The 21,154-nt window shown below is 37.8% G+C and overlaps 1 protein-coding gene across 2 annotated transcripts in view; it reads right to left on the reverse strand.

Annotated features, from left to right (window-relative positions):
* The window catches only part of TPK1 (thiamin pyrophosphokinase 1), a 401,888-nt gene that overhangs the window by 164,279 nt on the left and 216,455 nt on the right, over positions 1–21,154 (reverse strand). For both annotated transcript variants that reach the window (XM_011941409.1, XM_011941410.1), the window contains exon 6: positions 6,157–6,252. In XM_011941409.1, the coding sequence (XP_011796799.1) occupies positions 6,157–6,252 (96 nt within the window). The remainder of the gene's footprint in view (positions 1–6,156; positions 6,253–21,154) is intronic.

A 21,154-nucleotide genomic window follows, 5' to 3' on the forward strand; every position in this document is an offset into this window, starting at 1 on the left:
GAACTAACAAGGTAATTTAGGGGAATTTAAAAAATCTAATCTCATGTTCTAGAGAGTAAACTCTTTCAGGATCAGGACAGACCTAATTCAAATTCTATGCATTTCTAACATATACTTCTTTAATATTAAATACTATGTTGCATTTTATTTACATTACAATGAACATTTAATAGTAAGAGTCCGACTATAAAATATACTTTGATTATAAATTCATATTTATAATTTAATAAGTAGAAATACAAAATATATAATAATTTGATATGATGTATCAGATGGAGAAGAGGCATATAAAGATTTGATACAGTTTATGTGTATTATCAGAAGAAATTTTAAAAAGCCTTCATGATCCCATATGGAGGTAGGAGTATGGGTGGAGGGAAATCTTGTATTATTTTCCCTTCTAATGTTGCTTTTATCTTGCTATAACATCAAATAAAATACAGTGGTGACCTTCCAAGTTAAATGTAAAGTCAGGTGGAAGCTCAGAGATACTCCACTTCCTCAGATTTAATCACTCTGCCCACTTTTTAATGGGGTTGTTTTTCTCATGTAAATCTGTTTAAATTCCTTATAGATCTGCTGAGTATTAGGGCTTTATCAGATGCACAGATCGCAAAAATTTTCTCCCATTCTGTAGGTTGTCTGTTTACCGTTTATAGTTTCTATTGCTGTGCAGAAGCTCTTTAGCTTAATTACACACCATTTGTCAATTTTTGCTTTTGTTGCAATTGCTTTTGGCATCCTCATTGTGAAATCTTTGCCCGTGCCTATTTCCTGAATGGTATTGCCTAGGTTTTCTTCTAGAGTTTTTAGAGTTTTGGGTGTTACATTTAAGTCTTTAATCTATCTTGAGTTGATTTTTGTATATGGTGTACGGAAGTGGTCCAGTTTCTGTTTTCTGCATATGGCTAGCCAGTTCTCCCAGTAGCATTTATTAAATAGGGAATCTTTCCCCCATTGCTTGTTTTGGTCAGGTTTGTCAAAAATCAGATGGTTATAGGTGTGTGGTCTTATTTCTGGGTTCTCTGTTCTGCTCCACCGATCTATGTATCTGTTCTCGTACTGCAGCCCTGTAGTATAATTTGAAGTCGGGTAGCGTGATGCCTCTAAGCTTTGTTCTTTTTGCTTAGGATTGCCTTGCTTATCTGGGCTCTTTTTTCAGTTCCATATGAATTTTAAAATAGTTTTTTTCTACTTCTGTCAAGAACGTGTTAGTAGTTTTATTATTCAATTATTCAATGGGAACAGCATTGAATCTATTAATTACTTTGGGCAGTATAGCCATTTTCATGATATTGATTCTTCCTGTCCATGAGTATGGAATGTTTTTCCATTTGTTCGGGTCATTTCTGATTTCTTAGAGCCATGGTTTGTAGTTCTCCTTGAAGAAGTCCTTCACTTTCCTCGTTAGCTGTATTCCTAGGCATTTTATTCTTTTTGTGGCAATTTTGAGTGGGGAGTTCATTCATGATTTGCTCTTAGCTTGCCTGTTCTTGGTGTATAGGAATGCTAGTGATTTTTGCACATTGATTTTGTATCCTGAGACTTGGCTGAAGCTGCTTATCAGCTTAAGAAGCTTTTAGGCTGAGACAATGGGGTTTTCTAGATATAGGTTTATGTCAACCGCGAACAAAGATAGTTGAACTTCCTCTCTTCCTAGCTGAACAGCCTTTATTTCTTTCTCTTGCCTGAGAGCCCTGCCTAGAACTTCCAATACTGTGTTGAACAGGAGTGCTGAGAGAGGGTATCCTTGTCTTGTTATATAATAACTCTTATATTTCAAGCCTCCCCACATAAGTTAGATGCTTCTTCACAACACACTAGTCTTTGTCCAATCTAGTATATAAAGTAACGGGCTTTAAGTACTTCTCTGGGTCTTCACTTCTTTATGAGGGCTCCCATATCATGTAAAATTTGTATGAAATAAAATTTTATGCTTTGTTCTTGTTAATCTATCTTAGGTGAATTTAATTCTCAAGGCCTGGCTGGGACCCCACGAGGATGGAGACAGAGTCGTGCCCACTCCTACAAAGTGCTGCCCACACTCTGTGTGCACTACAGTACTTCTTGAAACACTCTTCTCCCCTTTTCTGTCTGATATAGTCTGGATGTTTGCCCCCTCCAAATCTCATGTTGAAATGTGATCCCCAGTTTTTGAGATGGAGTCTCACTCTGTCACCCAGGCTGGAGTGCAGGGGTGCGATCTCAGCTCACCACAACCTCCACTGTAGGGGATGGATCAGGGTAGTGGGAGAAATTACAAAGATAAAGTTATAGGAAATAGACACAAACCTTCTTGGAAGGCCAGCAGGTTTGCATAGCTTCAGTAAAAGATTTGGCTGAAGGGAAATGAATTCTCTTAAAAGCTTAGGGCACAGATACATAGGAATGTAGAGGAGTTTATCTAAATAGCTTGTTTACTGTGTGGTCCTAGGACCAACCTTTGATCATCTGTGGGCTCATGACTGCTCTCTACTCAGGAGGTCGACAATGTTAATTACCCTCTAGTGGTGTTTACTTGAGAACTTCGTCATTTAATCTGTACTAAATAAATGTGAACTTCGCTGTCTTATCAAGGCCGAAGCTGCAAACTCAGGCAGCAGAGCTCCTTAGCCCCACTGACAGGCAAAATATCTGTGTCAGTGTATGTCTTTCATCTGTCACTGTGTCAGGGTCTGTGGGTCGGACCCGGCACTCTGCCTCCTGGGTTCAAGTGATTCTCCTGCTCCAGCCTCCCAAGTAGCTGGGACTACAGGCGCGTGCCACTGCCCCAGCTAATATTTTTATTTTTAGTAGAGATGAGATTTCACCATGTTAGGCAGGATGGTCTCGATCTCCTGACCTCGTAATCTGCCTGCCACGGCCTCCCAAAGTGCTGGGATTACAGGTGTGAGCCACCGTGCCCGGCCAAGAGAACTGGTTCTTATGAAGAGCCTGGCATCTTTCTTGCTCCCTTCTTGCCATGTGACAGGCCTGCTGCCCCTTCACCTTTTGCCATGAGTAAAAGCTTCCTGAGGGGTCATGAGAAGCCAAATAGATTCTGATGCCATGCTTGTACAGCCAGCATAAGCATACGCCAAATACAGCTCGTATCTATAAATTACCCAGCCTCAGGTATTCCTTTATAGCAACGTAAAATGGACTAATGCACTGTCTAGCTCCCATTTGCTTATTATGTCTCAGCCTTCTCTAAAAAGCCTGTCTCCCAACTGTGTTATGTTCCACTCTCCTGTGTGTTCTTGTAATGCATAAAACATACCAAACTTTCAAGGAGTACTTCTTATATGCAAAGCACTGCTGTCGAGTTATGAATAAGCAGACCTGAGCTCAGCCTCATGGGCTGTACAGTCAAGCTGGCAAGAATGACTTTAGGCAAACAATTAGAAATAATTAATAAAATGATCAAAATTGTTCAGAATGCCCTAAAGAAAAAATAAAGGAGGGTATGGAAATGTAGAGTAGCTAAACCTAACTGTGAGTGATAGTTAAGGACAGCCAGTCAAACTCTGCCATGCCCACTATTCTAAGTGAAGTAACTCAGAAATGGAAAACCAAATACTGCATTTTCTCACTTATAAGTGGGAGCTAACCTATGGGTGTGCAAAGGCATAGTGATACAGTGGACACTGAGGACTCAGAAGAGGAGAAGGTGGGAGGGGGTTGAGGGATGAAAAACTACCTATTGGGTACATTGTACACTACACTGGAGTAACAAGTGCACTCAACTCTCAGACTTCAACAATGTACAATTCATCCATGTAACCAAAAACCACATGTACCCCAAAACTCATTGAAATAAAAAATATATAAAGATAAATAAATGTATCAGACCTCAAAAAAAAGAAACCCTCCAGCATGCATGGTCTAGATAAAAAAAAAAAAAAAAAAAAAGGAAAAACAGATTCCAAGCAGAGGGGGGCAACATACACAAAAACACGTTAAAGCAGGAGAGAGGAGAAAATATGGCATAGTTTAGAAAAAAGGAGAAACACTGGTGTAGGATAGGGCTGGAGAATGCATTGGGCCCAAAGCATGTCGGGGCCTGAGGCAGCACAGGCAGTGCACCACTGCATTGCTCTTCAAAAAAGAACTCACTGTTAGGCTGTGTAGAGGCCAGTCATCCGTTATCACCCCGCTGCAACCCCTTCAGGAGGCAGCACATCATGCCATCAAGTCTGTACTCTTCCCTGGCAACCTTTGAGCCAAGTCCACACTCCTCATGAGCACCCTCTAGTCTGTGACTAAGCACAGTTGGAGCACAAGGTTGTTGCTATTTCTGCCCAATGCAGGGGTCCTCTAACAGCTACTCTTGCTTCCAGACTCCCCACCAGATTGGCCAAGACTGTCAGATTTGTTTGCAGATCACACCCTCATCTCCCAGTTTGGGGCTCTCTCTAGATTTGGGCCTTGTTGAATTTGAGATATGATGATTTGTTTCAAGGCTCAATGACAGAATACTGTATTATAGATACTATCGGTTAGACACAATGCATTAGATTCACATAATTGCATCTCAGCTTTTGATCATGTCAGTGGAGGTGCTGGGAAAAACAAAAGACAGCTGTGAATATTTACATTTTTTTCCCTAAGAAACACCAAATCAGTGATATCCAGATGAAATAAATAACTCTCAATTGGTTGTTTTCTGCTTTCATTAAACAAATGTTTAATTATATCAATTTACTGCTGGAAATAGCACAATACATTTGACATAGTTCAGCAAAGCTACAACAGAGATGAGAAATGTTCACTCAATTATTTTTGTTGAGTTCGCAGATTAAGCTGCTTGCCAATTGTGATAGTTAACAAGGTTTTACTTCAAAGGGAGAAAAGAATTTACTACTTACTGCAACTTAGTAAATATATGTTAGAGTGTATCTTTAACAAACTTTTGCTAGAGAGTAAATTTTGGTTAGAACTGCTGCTCTGATATCTATCCCATCCTGCCAAATATGTATTAGCCCTGTAGTCTGAATATATAAGCCACGTGGATTGATCCCACACCTGGCTCCAGCCCAAGACAATCAGGATCCTCTCATTCTCCTTTGCCCAAAGCAAGAGTGGTTTAAATGAGAGATCTTAAGGGTTGAGTCCGATGATGGTGGGAAGTGATGTATCCCCCCAGCTCTATGCCTTAATCTCCCTACATGTGAAGGGTAAAATGTTACTGCAGGTGGCAGTTGGATACAATCAGGGAAGCTAGTGTGAAGACAAAACCTACAAAGCGGAGCCCAGATAAATAGAAGAAAAAGAGCATGAGTTCTGATTGAGCTCTGTCTCAAGACTGCCCTATATCACTTGGTGTTGATGCAGGTTGACATGTATTTTCTGTTACTTGTACTATCAGAATCATTCTAATATACAAGGGTGTATTCCTACTTTTCCTGGTTTAAAATTACACAGCTGATAATTCATCTCAGCTTAAAACTTATTGCCCCTGCTAGTGGTGGGTGGAGGGGAAAGGTCAATTGTCATTTGATGCTTCAGGTTTAATTTTGTAGCTCTTCATTAAACACAGTCTTAAAATACTTTGCATACCATTTCAACAGGTATCAAAAAATGAAGCATAAACTTGTGTACTAATTAATGCAATTAAACATTTGGATGCTGGGTGAAAATCAGTACTGAATACCTTAAAGAGCACAAATGCAAGAAAATGCAAAGCAGTAGACTCTTCTCTGGCTTAAAAAAAGTTGATATTCATTTAAATAAAAATTTGCAATGATAGCTCAGGGACCAAATCAAGGCCATATTTATTTTGCCTGTATAATATGCAAATAGACATAGTGCAAAAATACATAGAGCTCTTCATGGCAACAATCCACTAGAGACGAATAGTAGCTAGTCACTTTCAGGCAAGAATGAGTTCCCAGTTTTGATTACTTGACACACGGTCCAGTTCACCCATTTTATTACCATGCCACTGTAAGATGTTTACATTTGTGTCCCCTGGTTTAAGTGCACACGTTAATGTTTTGGCAGCTAAGTGCAGATTTATCTGCTATGCAGGGGGGAAAAACCTGACAGCAATTAAAAAAAAAAGAAAAAAAAAAGCACAAAAGTAAATATCCATTTCAGCTGAGTGAAAAAAAAAACCAATTTTTTAATTTTTTTTCACATCCTTTGGAATAACCACCAAATACATGTACATCTTACCTTTAAGTCTTTTTCTTCTATCTTCTTTTGGAGCATTTTAAGGCACTTAGTAAAGTCAGTGTGTTCTTGATCAGGAGTTGAAATAAGCTCACACCCCTATGTATTAAAGTAAAAGAAAAGGTAGGAATAAGTAGTAATTTCACCCTTATGAACAAGATCAAGAGCTACAAACATAAAGATAAGGTTATCAATAGACATATCTTATTATGCCTTTACTATTCTCGTATCATTAGAATCATTATCATCATCTTTTTTATTTCACATCATGGGACGTTTCAGGAATGGAATTAGAGTGTTACAATAATGGACTGATTATGACAATCATTTTACTTGAGAAGGTAGAGATTATACTACATTAATGAGTCTTTAAAAAATACTGATGTGATGACATTCACGATTAACATAAGGACTTTGATAAATGTATAATAAATTATATTCTCAGCTACCTGAAATTAAAATGAAACTATTTTGACGAAACTTTGAAGTTCTTTAAGCAGAAATGACAAGTTTACATGAATGAAAAAATATGAATATTGAAGTAATAATAAAACTTTACATTTTAAGTAAAATCAAGACAGCTGTCCTACAATATTATTTGATAAAAGCCTCTTTCTCCCTTGTGAGACACAGAACAAGGAGCTATGCCTGTGAAAATATGTCTCCTGGATTATCTTTTGGACATTATGAAATGAATTTATAAGTTCTTTGCCTTCTCTACAAGATAACCTACCCAGTGAAAAACACCGAAATATATTTACAAGTATGAAGCCACAAAAGTGCCAGTTTGTTGGCACTAGTGAGCTTGGATGGCTAAAGAAACCATATTTTTGAAATGACACCTTTTCCTCCAATGTCATACAGAGGCAAAGGTACATAAAAGTGAGCACGATGGGACTTCAGACTTCTTAATTCCGGAATAAAACAATTCTTGGACTCTGACAAACAGCTGAGTAAGGGAAAGTTAAATATAATCTAGTATATAAAGTTGCCATTCAAAGAGTTTTCAAGGATACAAAACACCCATACTGCCTCTTAAATTATTCTAAGAACCATTCTCGGTAGATTTAAAGGTTCTTCTTTTACTTCAAGGTCTCTTTAAATGTGTCAAGCTCAACCTGTGCTTCATTCATTTATGACTGTCCTACAATATAGTGACCAATGAAAAAATTAATTTCTCATCATTCAGAAATATATTATGCTCTAAAAGATGTATATGTCATCTTTACAAGATCATCGACATATACTTTCTTGACCCTAAAAGAACATTGAAATTTACTATAATCACCAAGCAAGGACATAAAGTGACCCTTCTCAGGTTAACACTCCTAAAAAAGAAGATAGAAGCATATGGCAGGGCATGCAGGATATTAGCATGGTTGAACAGAACAGGCTGCCACCAAACCAAAAATCATTACGCTGAAAGTTCCTTAAGGGCAGGTTCATTCATTATTGTTTCCAGTGCCAGGCACCGGTTTGTTGCATAGTAAATGTTCAATAAACATTTAGATAATATTCTTGAGGAAGAAAATGGATTTTTACAAATACATTTATAAAAATGTACACTGGCTAGAGGGTACAATCGTACAGTGTCTTATTGCTAAATATACCATAAATGACAATGAAAGTTGTCTTCCTCTTTTAAATGCTGACAATAGACATACTCACCAAAAAGGAAATAAAATTTAAATGGCAAATAGAAACTACAACATAATGGATGATTAATAGATCATTATCTGCCTTCACGGAATCCACATAGAAAGTCATGGGGAAAATGACAGTTAAACAAAACCCAGGAAGTAATCTATCTAATACCACCGCAACATTTTGTAGATTAAGAAAATAAAAACAAGAGATAAAAATTGACTTGCTGACAACTGGACAGCAAGGTAGTAATTAGCAGCAAAGCCATGAGTAGAAATCCTATTTATTTACTCTCACAAAGTAAAACAAGTTCTGAGATAGCTGATTGAAAAATGTCACATAACATCTCTAGAGTTAGTTTCACAAGAAGGATACTATACAAGAAAAGCTACTTGAAACATATGAGCAAGGCAGGAATATCTAACTTTACCTCATCATTTATAATAAACACATAGAAATGCTTGGCTCAGGACATGGAGAGAGATTATTAGCACTGAAAAAAACCAGACTAAATCTAACCCAAGAATTTCTATAAACTCGTTGAAGGTGTTTAACTGCTAAACAGCAGCCATTCACAAGTTGAAATGGTTCTAATCTCATCACAGACTGAGAACAAACTCACTAGAAGTGGAAATAGCTCTAATAACAAGGCAGCGTCCAACAGTTAGAAAGGAGACCTGCAAAACAAAATCTTAACCAAAGTGCAGTAACAGGCCTGTGGCCAACTAAGGACGTTTTTGCTGTTTTCTGGTTCTTAGGGTAACATATTAAGATGTAAGAGAGGAGAAACAAAGGTAAAGATGAGACACTACCAAGATCCTGCAAACAAGGAATAATGTAGAAATACTATAAGGTATCAAGCAATACTCATCTACCATATATTAATATTTATGATTATTTTATGTAGAATAAAGCCCCATTTCCTAGCGTCAGAAGCACTGAGGTGCTGTGAGAAATTCCAGATATGATATTTTCTTAAAAAAAAGACAACCCTCATACTCACTATCCAAGGACTGAGAAGATATTAAAGCCATATTTAGCAAAGTAAGAAAGTATATGACTTTCTAATAAGTAGTTTGCAATGTTAGTTTCCTAACAGAAATGCAGAAAACCTAGACTTATGATGCCAGTGAGTGGGAATTTTTGTTTCAACTACTTCTATCTTTGATTTTTTTCTCAATTACATAAAATATATTGTTTTTAGGATACAATGTATTATGTTATGAACCAACAAGTGGCTCCACTTTTCAGATTATACTTTTGCTTTTTTGGTTTTTTCTTTTTGAGACAGGGTCTCTTTCTGTCCCACAGGATGGAGTGTAGTGGCACAATCACGGCTCACTGCAGCCTTGACCTTCCAGACTCAAGCAATCCTTCCCCTTCAGCCTCCCAAGTAGCTGGGACTATAGGCGTGCACCACCATGCTCAGCTAATTTTTTTTGTAGTGATAGGGTTTTGCCATGTTACCCAGGCTGGTCTCAAATTCCTGGGCTCAAGCAATCCTATGGTCTTGGCCCCCCAAAATGCTGGCATTATAGGTGTGAGCCACCACTCCTGGCTAATTCGTCTTAAAATATAATTTTTCACATATACATGGAAAGAGTATCAAAGACTCACAGGAATAGAAAGATAAGAAAAGTCATCTATTGAGTGGATGATATTTTTCGTGGAACTCAAACAAACGATTATGATTTACATGAAAGAATAAGGCCCCCCCCACCAAAAAAAGCAAAGGCAATCTTGCAAAAGCACACTGTAGTGGAACTTGCCTTTCCGGTTATTCTGACATACAAAGTAATTAACATAACAGGGTATTGGAAAAATGAAACAGTAGAATATTAGCACCACAGAAGCATAGATATTTGCTTGTGTGATTCACAGCTGTCTTCTAGGAACTAGAACAGTGACTGGCACAAAGAAAGTGTTCAATATATGGCTGGTAAATAGATATCTGAACAGAAATGGGAAGACAGAAATATACACAGATGCATATTTGAAATGTACTAGCAAAGTCTCAAAACATTTACAAAAAAAAACAGAAAAGAAAATGATTGCAGTAGGTAATATTTTAAACAAGGTGCAAAAATAAACATAAGTCTGAAGAGAAAGAACTGATAAATTCAGCTACTTTTAATTAAGACCTTTTTGTCATCAATAAACAATATGCATAAAGTAAAAAAAGAAAGCTTCAAAATGAAAGAAGGTATTTTCCACAACCATAACTAAAAACAAAAGGTTACTATCCAGCATACATAAAGAATTTATAAAAAGCTATAAACAATAACTGGATGGAAAAATGGGCAAAATATTTTACTAGGCAAGTTAAAGAACAGCAAACCTGAAAAAGCCAACTGTATTAGTCCATTTTCATGCTGCTGATAAAGACACATCCTTTATAAAGACATAAAGACTGGGCAATTTACAAACGAAATAGGTTTAATGGGACTTACAGTTCCATGTGGCTGGGGAGGCCTCATAATCATGGCAGAAGGAAAGGAGGACCAAGCCACATCCTAAGTAGATGGCAGCAGGCAAAGAGAGCTTGTTCAGGAAAACTCCCCTTTTTAAAACTATCAGATTTCATGAGACTTATTCACTAGCACGAGAACAGTGCAGGAAAGACCTGGCCCCATGTTTTAATTATCTCCCACCATGTTCCTCCCACAACACGTGAGAATTCAAAATGAGATTTTGGTGGGGACATAGTCAAACCATATCACCAATACACATGAAAAAGCCAATAGACCTGTAGGATTGCTTGAGCGCAGAAAATTGAGACGAGCCTCGGTAACATAGCAAAAGTCCATCAAAAATTAGCCGAACATGGTGGCGCACACTTTGGGTGGCTGACGTGGGAGAATTGCTTGAGCCCAAGAGGTCGAGGCTGCAGTGAGCCATGAAGGCAAATACATAAAATATTTTAATAGGCAAGTTAAAGACTAGCAAGACAGAGAAAGCCAATACACATGAAAGGATGTTGATTTTCACTAGAAATCAGATAAGCCCAAATAAACATCAGTGATATATATTTGTTATACCTTACATTAACAAAAAAACTTGTGGCATATTTAAACACTAGGATATTTTATGACAAAAAATGAATGAACAAAAAATCACAGAAGAATAAATGATACATTCGTGAGCTACAGAATCACACAGGCAGTATAACGCATATATATACACAATGTAAAAACATGCTTATTACCTTTACACAGGATTTAGTGTTGCTTTTGTTAAAGTATTAAGAAATATAAGAGAATAAAAAAGTTTAGATTTAACCATGAGAAAGGGTCACACGAGTCTTGAACTGTATAGCGAGCATTTATTAAGTCAGGTTGTGGTTACAAAAGTATTTGGTTTATTATTTTTTATACTTGTACATACTTTAAACATTTCTGACATGGTTTGGCTGTGTCCTAATCTTGAATTGTACTTCCCATAATCCCAATGGATTGTGGGAGGTACCAGGGTGGGAAGTTCTTGAATCATGGGAGCAGTTTCCTCTATTCTGTTCTCATGATACTGAGTGAGTTTCATGAGATCTGATGATTTTATAAGCATCTGACATTTCCTCTGCTTGCACTTACTCCATTTTGCCTCCCTATGAAGAAGGTTCCTGCTTATCCTTTGCCATCTGCTATGATTGTAAGTTTCCCAAGGCCTCCCCAGCAACACAAGACTGTGAGTCAATTAAAGCTCTTTCCTTTATAAATTACCCAGTCTTCGGTATTTCTTCACAGCAGCATGAGAACAGACTAATACAGTAAGTACCAGGAGAAGGGTGCTGCTGTAAATATGCTTGAAAATGCAGAACCAGCTTTGGAACTGGGTAACAGGCAGAGGTTGGAACCATTTGGGGGACTGAGAGGACAGGCAAGTGTGTGAAAGTTTAGAACTTCCTGGAGACTTGGAGGGTTAAGAAGACAAGAAGATGTGGGAAAGTTCAGAATTTCCTAGAGGCTTGTTGAATGGCTTTGACCAAAATGCTGATAGTGATATGGACAATGTAGTCCAGGCTGAGGGGGTCTCAGATGGAGATGAGGAACTTCTTGGGAACTGGAGCAAAGGTGACTCTTGCTATGCTTTAGCAAAGAGACTGGTGGCATTTTGCCCCTGCCACAGAAATATGTGGAACTTTGAACTTGAGAGAGATGACTTAGGATATCTGGCAGGATAAATTCCTAAGCATCAAAGCATTCAAGGGTAAGCAGAGCATAAAAATTTGGAAAAGTCACAGCCTGACGATGCGATAGAAAATAGAAACCCATTATCTGGGGGACAAATTCAAGTCGGCTGCAGAAATTTGCATAAGTAATGAAGAATGCAATGTTAATCCAAAGACAACGGGGAAAATATCTCCAGAGAATGTCAGAGATCTTCACAGCAGCCCCTCCCAACACAGGCCCAGTGGCCTGGGAGGAAAAAAATGGTTTCATGTGCTGGGCCCAGGGTCCCCCTGCTCTGTGCAGCCTCGGGACATGGTGCCCTGTATCCTAGCTGCTTCAGTCCCAGCTGTGGCTAAAAGGGGACATAATTAAGGTTGGGCCATTGCCTCAGAGGGTCCAAGCCCCAAGCCTTGGCAGCTTACACATGGTGTTAAGCCTGAAAGTGCACAGAAGTCAAGAAATGAGGTTTGGGAACCTCTAACCAAGATTTCAGAAGATGTACAGAAATGCCTGAATGTCCAGGCAGAAGTTTGCTACAGGGGCAGAGCCCTCATGGAGAACCTCTGCTAGGGCAATGCAGAGGGGAAATGTGGAGTGAGAGCCCACACACAGAGTCCTGACTGGGGCACTGCCTAGTGGAGCCATGAGAGGAGGGCCACCATTCTCTAGATCCCAGAACGGTAGATCCAGCAACATCTTGCACTTCCACCTGGAAAAGCTGCAGGCACTCAATGCCAGCTCATGAAAGCAGGAGTGAGGCTGGTCTGTACCCTGCGAAGCCACAGGGGTGGAGCTGCCCAAGGCCGTGAGAGCCCACCTCTTGCATCAGCATGACCTGGACATGAGACATGGAGTCAAAGGAGATCATTTGGAACTTTAAAGTTTAATGACTGCCTTATTGGATTTTGGACTTGCATGGGACCTGTAGCCCACCTTTTTTTGGCCAATTTCTCCTATTTGGAATATGTGTATTTACTCAATGCCTGTACCTCCATTGTACCTAGGAAGTAACTAACTTGCTCTTGATTTTACAGGTTCATAAGCAGAAGGGATTTGCCTTATCTCAGATTTGGACTTGGACTTTTGAGCTCATGCTGGAATGAGTTAAGACTTTGGGGGGACTCTTGGGAAGGAGTGATTGCGTTTTGAAACGTGAGGACATGAGATATGGGAGGGGCTGGGGCCAGCATGACATGGTTTGGTTGTGTCACCACCCAAACGACATCTTGAATTGTAATCCTCATAATCCCCACAAGTCGTGGGAAGGTCCTGGTGGGAAGTAATTGAATCATGGTGGCAGTCTCCCCCATGCTGTTCTTGTGACAGCGAGTGAGTCTCAAAAGATCTGATGGTTTTATAAGCATCGCGCATTTCCCCTGCTTGCACTCACTCTATCATACCACCCTGTTTAGAAGGTGTTTGCTTCTCCTTGGCCTTCTGCCATGACTGTAAGTTTTCTGAGTTCTCCCCAGCAATGTGGAACTATGAGTCAATTAAACCTCTTTCCTTTATCCCAGTCTCAGGTATTTCTTCATATCAGCATGAGAATGGACTAACATAATTTCGTATTATTTTTAAAGTCATTTAGTGCTTAATACTAAGGAGTGGGGCCCCAGTACCTAGAACAATGAATAATACACAGTAAGCATACATTAAACATCTGGTTTATGATCAAACTGAGTCCCTTCTTTATCCCTCACACTAAGTTGGTAAAATTTATAGTGACAGGAAATTTCTAACTAGCCCACTGCATATCTCAATAATTCTATTAAAATTTCATAATATTATTGTATCAAGTATATCTCCCTTTATTGTCTTGTAACTGATCTTAGTTGTACCTTCTTGAGATCATATAGAAAAGGTCATACATTTCTTTTAAGTTAGAAAACTGTTTCATTTTCTTATCTCCATTCCATTGATCCTGAGATATTTAGGATCCAGATTTACAGTCAGTAACATATAAACTAGCCCTCTCAGCTTCAGTAGACACTCACAGAGGAGATAAGCATGTGTTCCCCAGCTGCGTCCACATCTCAGCCCAACACTGACTAGGACAGGTGGGAACAGAGTCCTTTACCAAAACATTAGCAGTCTCTCCAGTGCCGGGCATCTGAATATCAGTACAAGACAAGGCATATTCTCAACCAAAACCAAACTAAATGAACATATATCAAAAAATAACAGTCTGCAAAAGCAAGATATCTTATTAAGAAAATGCCATAAAGCATTAAGTATTATAAATGTTTTCAAATATTAAAGTGTGATTTTTGCAATAAGAAAATAATTCCTCAAGATGATTTATGTCAAAATGACAAAGAACTTACAATGATTTTCCTGCAGTTTTTAAACAATTCAAATACCACTGGTTCTAGTTTCACCAACAAAGCCATTATTCTCAAAGCTGCTACATGCATATGAGAAATAATCATATACAGAAGCAGGGAAAGAAACACTGTTTTCTTACATGGTATCCTGCAAGTAATGAAGATTCAGAAAATAGATAAATCATGCTGTGAAACCTATGGTATGAGACTGGAACTCATGAGAAGTAATAACTTACTTAGAAAAATGGCAATAATAATTATAACTATTTCCTGAAGGTTCTACACTAGATCATTCACATAAAATTTTATATATACACATACAGCAGAGCATATATGCAAATCTATATGCTATGAGATATAAAGATATTAAATAAATGTAAAATATGACTTCAATGATGACGATCACTAAAGACAAGTATTAGTTATCTAACATCTGTTAAATCAATGAGCTAATAAGTAAATGAAAAAATATAAATTAAAACAAAGGCAAAAATAATTAGGAAAGAAAGGTATAGGAAGAACACATTAGTTGTTGACTAAACAGAATCATCTCTCAAAGAAAGAACAATGACAAGAGGTGGCTGGGGCTTCGCCACTCCTAGTCTCTCTGACCACCACCACCAGAGCACAAGAAAAAGTATATTAAGTGTATGTTGCTATGTACATGCTGTATGTGCTTGCTGTGCAAATACAAAGTCAAAACAGAAATTCAGAACCCTCAAACTGCCAGGAGCACACTCAAATATGCCATATATCCTTGACATAAACTGCAGATTTCACTTATATGTATTTATCAACCACACACAAAGAACCGTCATTTTCTACAATTTGATTGTTTACAAAATGCACAAACCAGAAAATTTCTAACTCTCCCTAATTTTATATTGCCCCAGCCTCTTATGATTCTTATGTGAAATATAGAGAGGATACAATTCATATCAAAAAGTAGCTGTTGAACTTAAATAAGACATGGGTATAAAAGGTTTTCATAACTTCTTTCCTTCATCTAATCTTTGTTCAAATTTCACCTTCTTAACGCGGCACGCTCTGACTACCCTACTTAAAACTGTGACTTCGTGCACTTCCCTCTGCCCGACCCTAGCAAGCCTGATCTGGGCTGTCCCGACTGCCCTTACCCTACCAAGAATTTTCTGTTTTCTCCAAAAGAAATAACACTTTCTAACATATCACATATTATGGGCTAATCCTCAGTTTTGTTTTCTGTTTTATCCTGAGTACCTCAAACAGCACACAGTAAGCACTCAGTAAATATTTACTCAATAAACGAATGAATGAATATTTGCTATAATGCAGTTGTCTCATGCCATATGTTTGAATAACAGTACACATTCTACATATTGTACCTTGGTGAGAAAATACTATTGATAATGACAAAAGGAACATTTCGTTATTTCCTAAAATTATAAAGCTGCAAATATATTAGTCCACTTTCACATTGCTATAAAGAACTGCCTGAACCTGGATAATCTATAAAGGAAAGAGGCATAATTGACTCACAGTTCAGCATGGCTGGGGAGGCCTCAGGAAACTTACAATCATGGCAGAAGCCAAAGGGGAAGCAAGGCACCTCCTTCACAGGGTGGCAGGAAGGAAAACAAATGCAGGAGGAACTGGCGCACACTTATTAAACCATCAGATCTCATGAGAACTCACTATTACGAGAACATCATGAAGGAAACCACCCCCAGGATTCAGTTACCTCTAGCTGGTTTCTCCACTGACACGTGCAGATTATAAGGATTACGGGGATTACAATTCAAGATGAGATTTTGGGTGGGAACACAGTCAAACTGTATCAGATATAGTCTATGCTTTTCAGCGGAACTGGCACCTCAATCTCTTGGTAGCCTAAATTAATCAATAGAGGACATTTCCCAATTAAAAATAATTAAACAAGCTGTTCAGTTCAACATTCTTCTAATAGATAAATGCTAATAAAATATTTTGATGCTAAACTCAAATAGGTGACATGTGAATACCTGTCATATTATTTGATTGGCATTTTTCATTCCTCTGTGCATTAAAGTGGGACGACTGGAATTGATCAGTTCCCTCCCTCACCTCACAAATACACCTAACTGCAAGCCTTTCTGACATTAATGCTAAAAACATACAGACAAAACATGTAGTCCCGGCTAAACTTGAAGTTTGCAACAGATTGTCATGGTAATATGAAGATAGTGTCCTTTGTATTTCTTCCATTTTCTTTAAGTTCTTAGCATGAACACTTCACCAGAACAAGTACAGTAATCCCCCCTTTTCCATGGTTTTGAGCTCCAGGGTTTCAGTTACGCACAATCAACAGCTGTCCAAAAACAGGTGAGTATAATACAATCAGATATTCTGAGAGAGAATGATCATATTTACATAACTTTTCGTTCAGTCTATTCTTACCAATGCTATATTGTATTACTAGTTATTACTGCTGAACTCTTCCTAATTTACAAATTAAACTTTATCAAAGGTATGTATGCATAGGAAAACAGTATATATAGAGTTCGGTACTATCTGTGGTTCCAGGCACCCACGAGGGATCTTGGAACACATCCCCTGTGAAAAAAGGGGACTACTATATAGTAAAAAAAAAGATACTACATCCCCAGCATGCATTCCTTCTCTTTATTAGATACTAGCACCTGACTTTTCTTTGAATATTTATTTACCCTCTCTCAGGTATACAATTAGATACTCAGTTCTGGAGGTATCAGGACTGGTAAAGATGATCAACATAATTTATCCCCTTATCCACTGCAAATTGTTGGGAAATGAGTACATGCCACAATTCGGGCCAAAGAGAGTGCAAGAATTGCTGGGGTGTGTGCATCAACCCTGCAAGAGACTTCTGCTCTTCAGTAGAAAGACATGTTGAGATGGTAGCCAGTCTACAACACAAGAGGACAGCCTAGAGCCAGAGATACACAATGTGGCACCTGAGAATGAAGCTGGCAGTGCGGGTCAAAGAGTTAAGAAACAAGAAACCAGTACCTGGGGGCTGTTTTGGTAGCCCATGAAGCCTCATTGAAGCCGAATCCTCCTGTATCCTTTTTGGTTATATGAATAAATATTTGTTTTATTTTGTGCTATTAAAGCTATTTGTTTTCATTGCTTGCAATACAAGCAGTTCTTAACACCAGCCTTCCCACAGATGAAGAAAATATTCATTTATGTGGTATGGCTGAAATAGAAGACACCTAACAAAGTCTCTTTTTTCATTTCAATGATTGATTGATTGATTGATCGAGTTTGAGACGGAGTCTGGCTCTGTCACCCAGGCTAGAGTGCAATGGCATGATCTTGGCTCACTGCAACCTCCACCTCCCGGGTTCAAGTAATTCTCCTGCCTCGCCTCCTGAGTAGCTGGGACTACAGGCGCATGCCACCATGCCCAGCTAATTTTTGTATTTTTAGTAGAGATGGGGTTTCACCATTTTGGCCAGGACAGTTTCGATCTCTTGACCTCATGATCCACCCACCTTGGCCTCCCAAAGTGCTGGAGTTACAGGCGTGAACCACCACACTCGGCCCATTTCGATGTTTTATCTGCATTTAGACATGAAAATGAATACTAGGTGGATTAAACATTTAAGTTCTTGCCTGTCATGCCCAGGTCAGTATCTAAGAATTTAACATCCAAAAATTTAAAGACTATGTACATTGGAAGGCCAAAGGAAGGTAAACATTGAAAAGCGTATACATCTCCAGATTGGGAAAGCCGTGGTCCCTAAAGACATGATATGTTGGCCTGGTATTAGCAAACTCATTATCAGGTTGGGTAATGAATTTGTGCTAATCAAATATTGTCATTAAAATAGTGTTCTACCTTCTTCAGCCATTTCAGCACAAGATAAGAGTTTATAATGACATATATAATTTTACCATAAAACACAGAGAAGTAATACCTTAGCAAGTGTTTTATCCTTGGTATTACCTAAAAGGTCCTAAGACATAATTGAAAATTAGCCAGAAACAACTGCACATTAAATAAAATAGGGACCAAAATTGCAAATTTTATATAAATACACATGTGTATGTGCACACACATGTATACACTGTGGAAAAGACAGAATTTAGGAACAAACTGGTTATACAAAAAGAAATTTTCTTCCACATGTAAATTTTCCTTAAACTTTCATTTGACTTAAATATGAAACTAGAGACCTGCCAAAAAGTTTTTTTTTTTTTTTTTTTTTTTTTTTGAGGCGGAGTCTCGCTCTGTCGCCCGGACTGGAGGGCAGTGGCCAGATCTCAGCTCACTGCAAGCTCCGCCTCCTGGGTTTACGCCATTCTCCTGCCTCAGCCTCCCGAGTAGCTGGGACTACAGGCGCCCGCCACCTCGCCCGGCTAGTTTTTGTATTTTTAGTAGAGACGGGGTTTCACCGTGTTAGCCAGGATGGTCTCGATCTCCTGACCTCGTGATCTGCCCGTCTCGGCCTCCCAAAGTGCTGGGATTACAGGCTTGAGCCACCGCGCCCGGCCGCAAAAGTTTTAATAAACAATACATTATAAAGATATCTTCCATTATACTTGGCTGTAATAACAAAAATAATAAAAAGTGAATTGAAAAGATAAAATAACAAGCTGAATACCAAGTTCAATAAGAACTGAAATAATTCACAATGATAAAGGAAATATCACAAGTTCACATTAAAATGATGAATGCCCTAAGGTCTCCAAACACAAAATTTGAAAGCAAATATTAAAGGTGCAGAAAGTTACAAATAAGGTAATTTAATCCTAATTGTCCACATGATCATCCATCAGGTTTGAGGGGACTGAAGAACAGAAAGAGGCAAAACACTTACTAAAAGAGAAGTAGTATTTTACAAAGGGATATTCATGGAACAAATTAAAGTGGTACAACTCAAGCTCACACACACACAAGCAAAAATTCTTGTCTGGCAAATCTTATCTATTATTTGGGGAAAACAGGATCTTCAGGCACAAAGAGTAAACGCAACACTCCGTGAATACAGGGAAACGGACGTCTGCACTCTCAGTCACTAGGATAGTATGGGCACATATCAATAAGTCAATAGACGTTTAGTGGCTAGACAAATGGTGGTTCAGTTAAAACCATTTCTCTCCTCATAAAAATAATGGTATTTTTCTCATAAATATAAACATATAGAAACCAGAAAATGAGTCTCACACAGAGAAGAAATACTTATTTTTTACTCACTATATACTAATGCTGCTTTGAGGAAATTAAGTAACTCTTTTCTATTTGGACACAATTAATGCAGATTCTTAAAATAACAAAAATTAGCATTTCATATGCAATTAAATAAAGTTTAAAATACATTAATGTTAACAAAACTAACATCCAGTAAGGAAAATTGGAATATACATGCACATTGAGGTTAACAAAGGCAGTAGTATAAAGTACTACAGAAAAAATTCAGAATATGTTTGAATAAGTTTTAACTTACTTAAAAAAAAAAAAAACAAACAAATGACAAGGAAAAAACTGCTATTAGGAACTTAGCAAAAAATTAACAATAAATAGTTTTTGGAATATGCCCTGGAATGATCAGGGTTCAGCTCAATTTCCCATACTGCCAACATCTAGAGCTATAGCAAACACAAAATATATCCTTGTAATATATGGTCCTCATCACAATAAAATCACAAATCATCTAAGGGATAGGTTTATGTTCAGTGTGGTATATGTATGCATTTTTTAAAAAGAAAGAGGGTTCAAACAGTATAGTTTATGGTGAATATGTATTTTAACCAACTAATTTTACTATTGGATTAACCTAGTATTTTATTAATACATTAATTACTTAGGTCTATATGAATATTAAAGTCTACCTTATGAGTACTAACACATCTTATTAGAATAACCAAATAATTTTATCATACAGAATTATCAATCTACCCTATGACTATTAAAATATTAATTGAAACATAAGTTTTAAGCTGTAAACTCCTTGCAGCTACCCACTGTACTCCTTTGTTTACTATTCCCAGGACAAGAGCCCAACATGGTGTGTAGCAAGTGGTAAGCACTCAATAATGAATAAAGTCATTTATAAAGGCATAGCAGATGAGATAAATTATCCCTCTAGGCAAGGATCAGCAAACTTTTCCTATAAAGGGCCAGTTAGTGATTTTCAACTCTGTAGGCCACAGGGTCTCTGTCCAAACTACTCAGCTCTACCTGTGTAGCATGAAAGACTCTAATAAATGAATGAATGGAAATGGCTGTGTTCTAATAAAACTGAAATTTAACTTGCTTACAATTTTCATGTGTTGTAAAATTTTCATTTGATTTTTTTCAACTATTTAAAAATGTAAAAACCATTCTTAGCCTGCCAAAACTACGAAAACAGTTATCAAGTCATATTTGGCCTGCGAGTTGTATTAATAGTTTACCAACCAACCCTTCTTCTAGGCCTACGATTAGATATTGACCATAAACAACTAAATGTTGTATATCATAAGAAATTTAATATGAGGAAAAAGGCTTAGATTGGAAAAAAAAAAAATCCCTCTGAACTTCATAGCTCCATCTGTAATAGAAGTAATATAAACACCAGAATTGTCAAAGATCAGATGGCTGTAGATGTGTGGTATTATTTCTGAGGACTCTGCTATGTTCCATTGGTCTATATCTCTGTTTTGGTACCAGTACCATGCTGTTTTGGTTACTGTAGCCTTGTAGAATAGTTTGAAGTCAGGTAGTGTGATGCCTCCAGCTTTGTTCTTTTGACTTAGGATTGTCTTTGCAATGCGGGCTCTATTTTGGTTCCATATGAACTTTAAAGCCGTTTTTTCCAATTCTGTGAAGAAACTCATTGGTAGCTTGATGGGGATGGCATTGAATCTATAAATAACCTTGGG

Source organism: Colobus angolensis, unplaced genomic scaffold, assembly GCF_000951035.1.
Source record: "Colobus angolensis palliatus isolate OR3802 unplaced genomic scaffold, Cang.pa_1.0 Scaffold2, whole genome shotgun sequence".
Lineage (NCBI taxonomy): Eukaryota > Metazoa > Chordata > Mammalia > Primates > Cercopithecidae > Colobus > Colobus angolensis.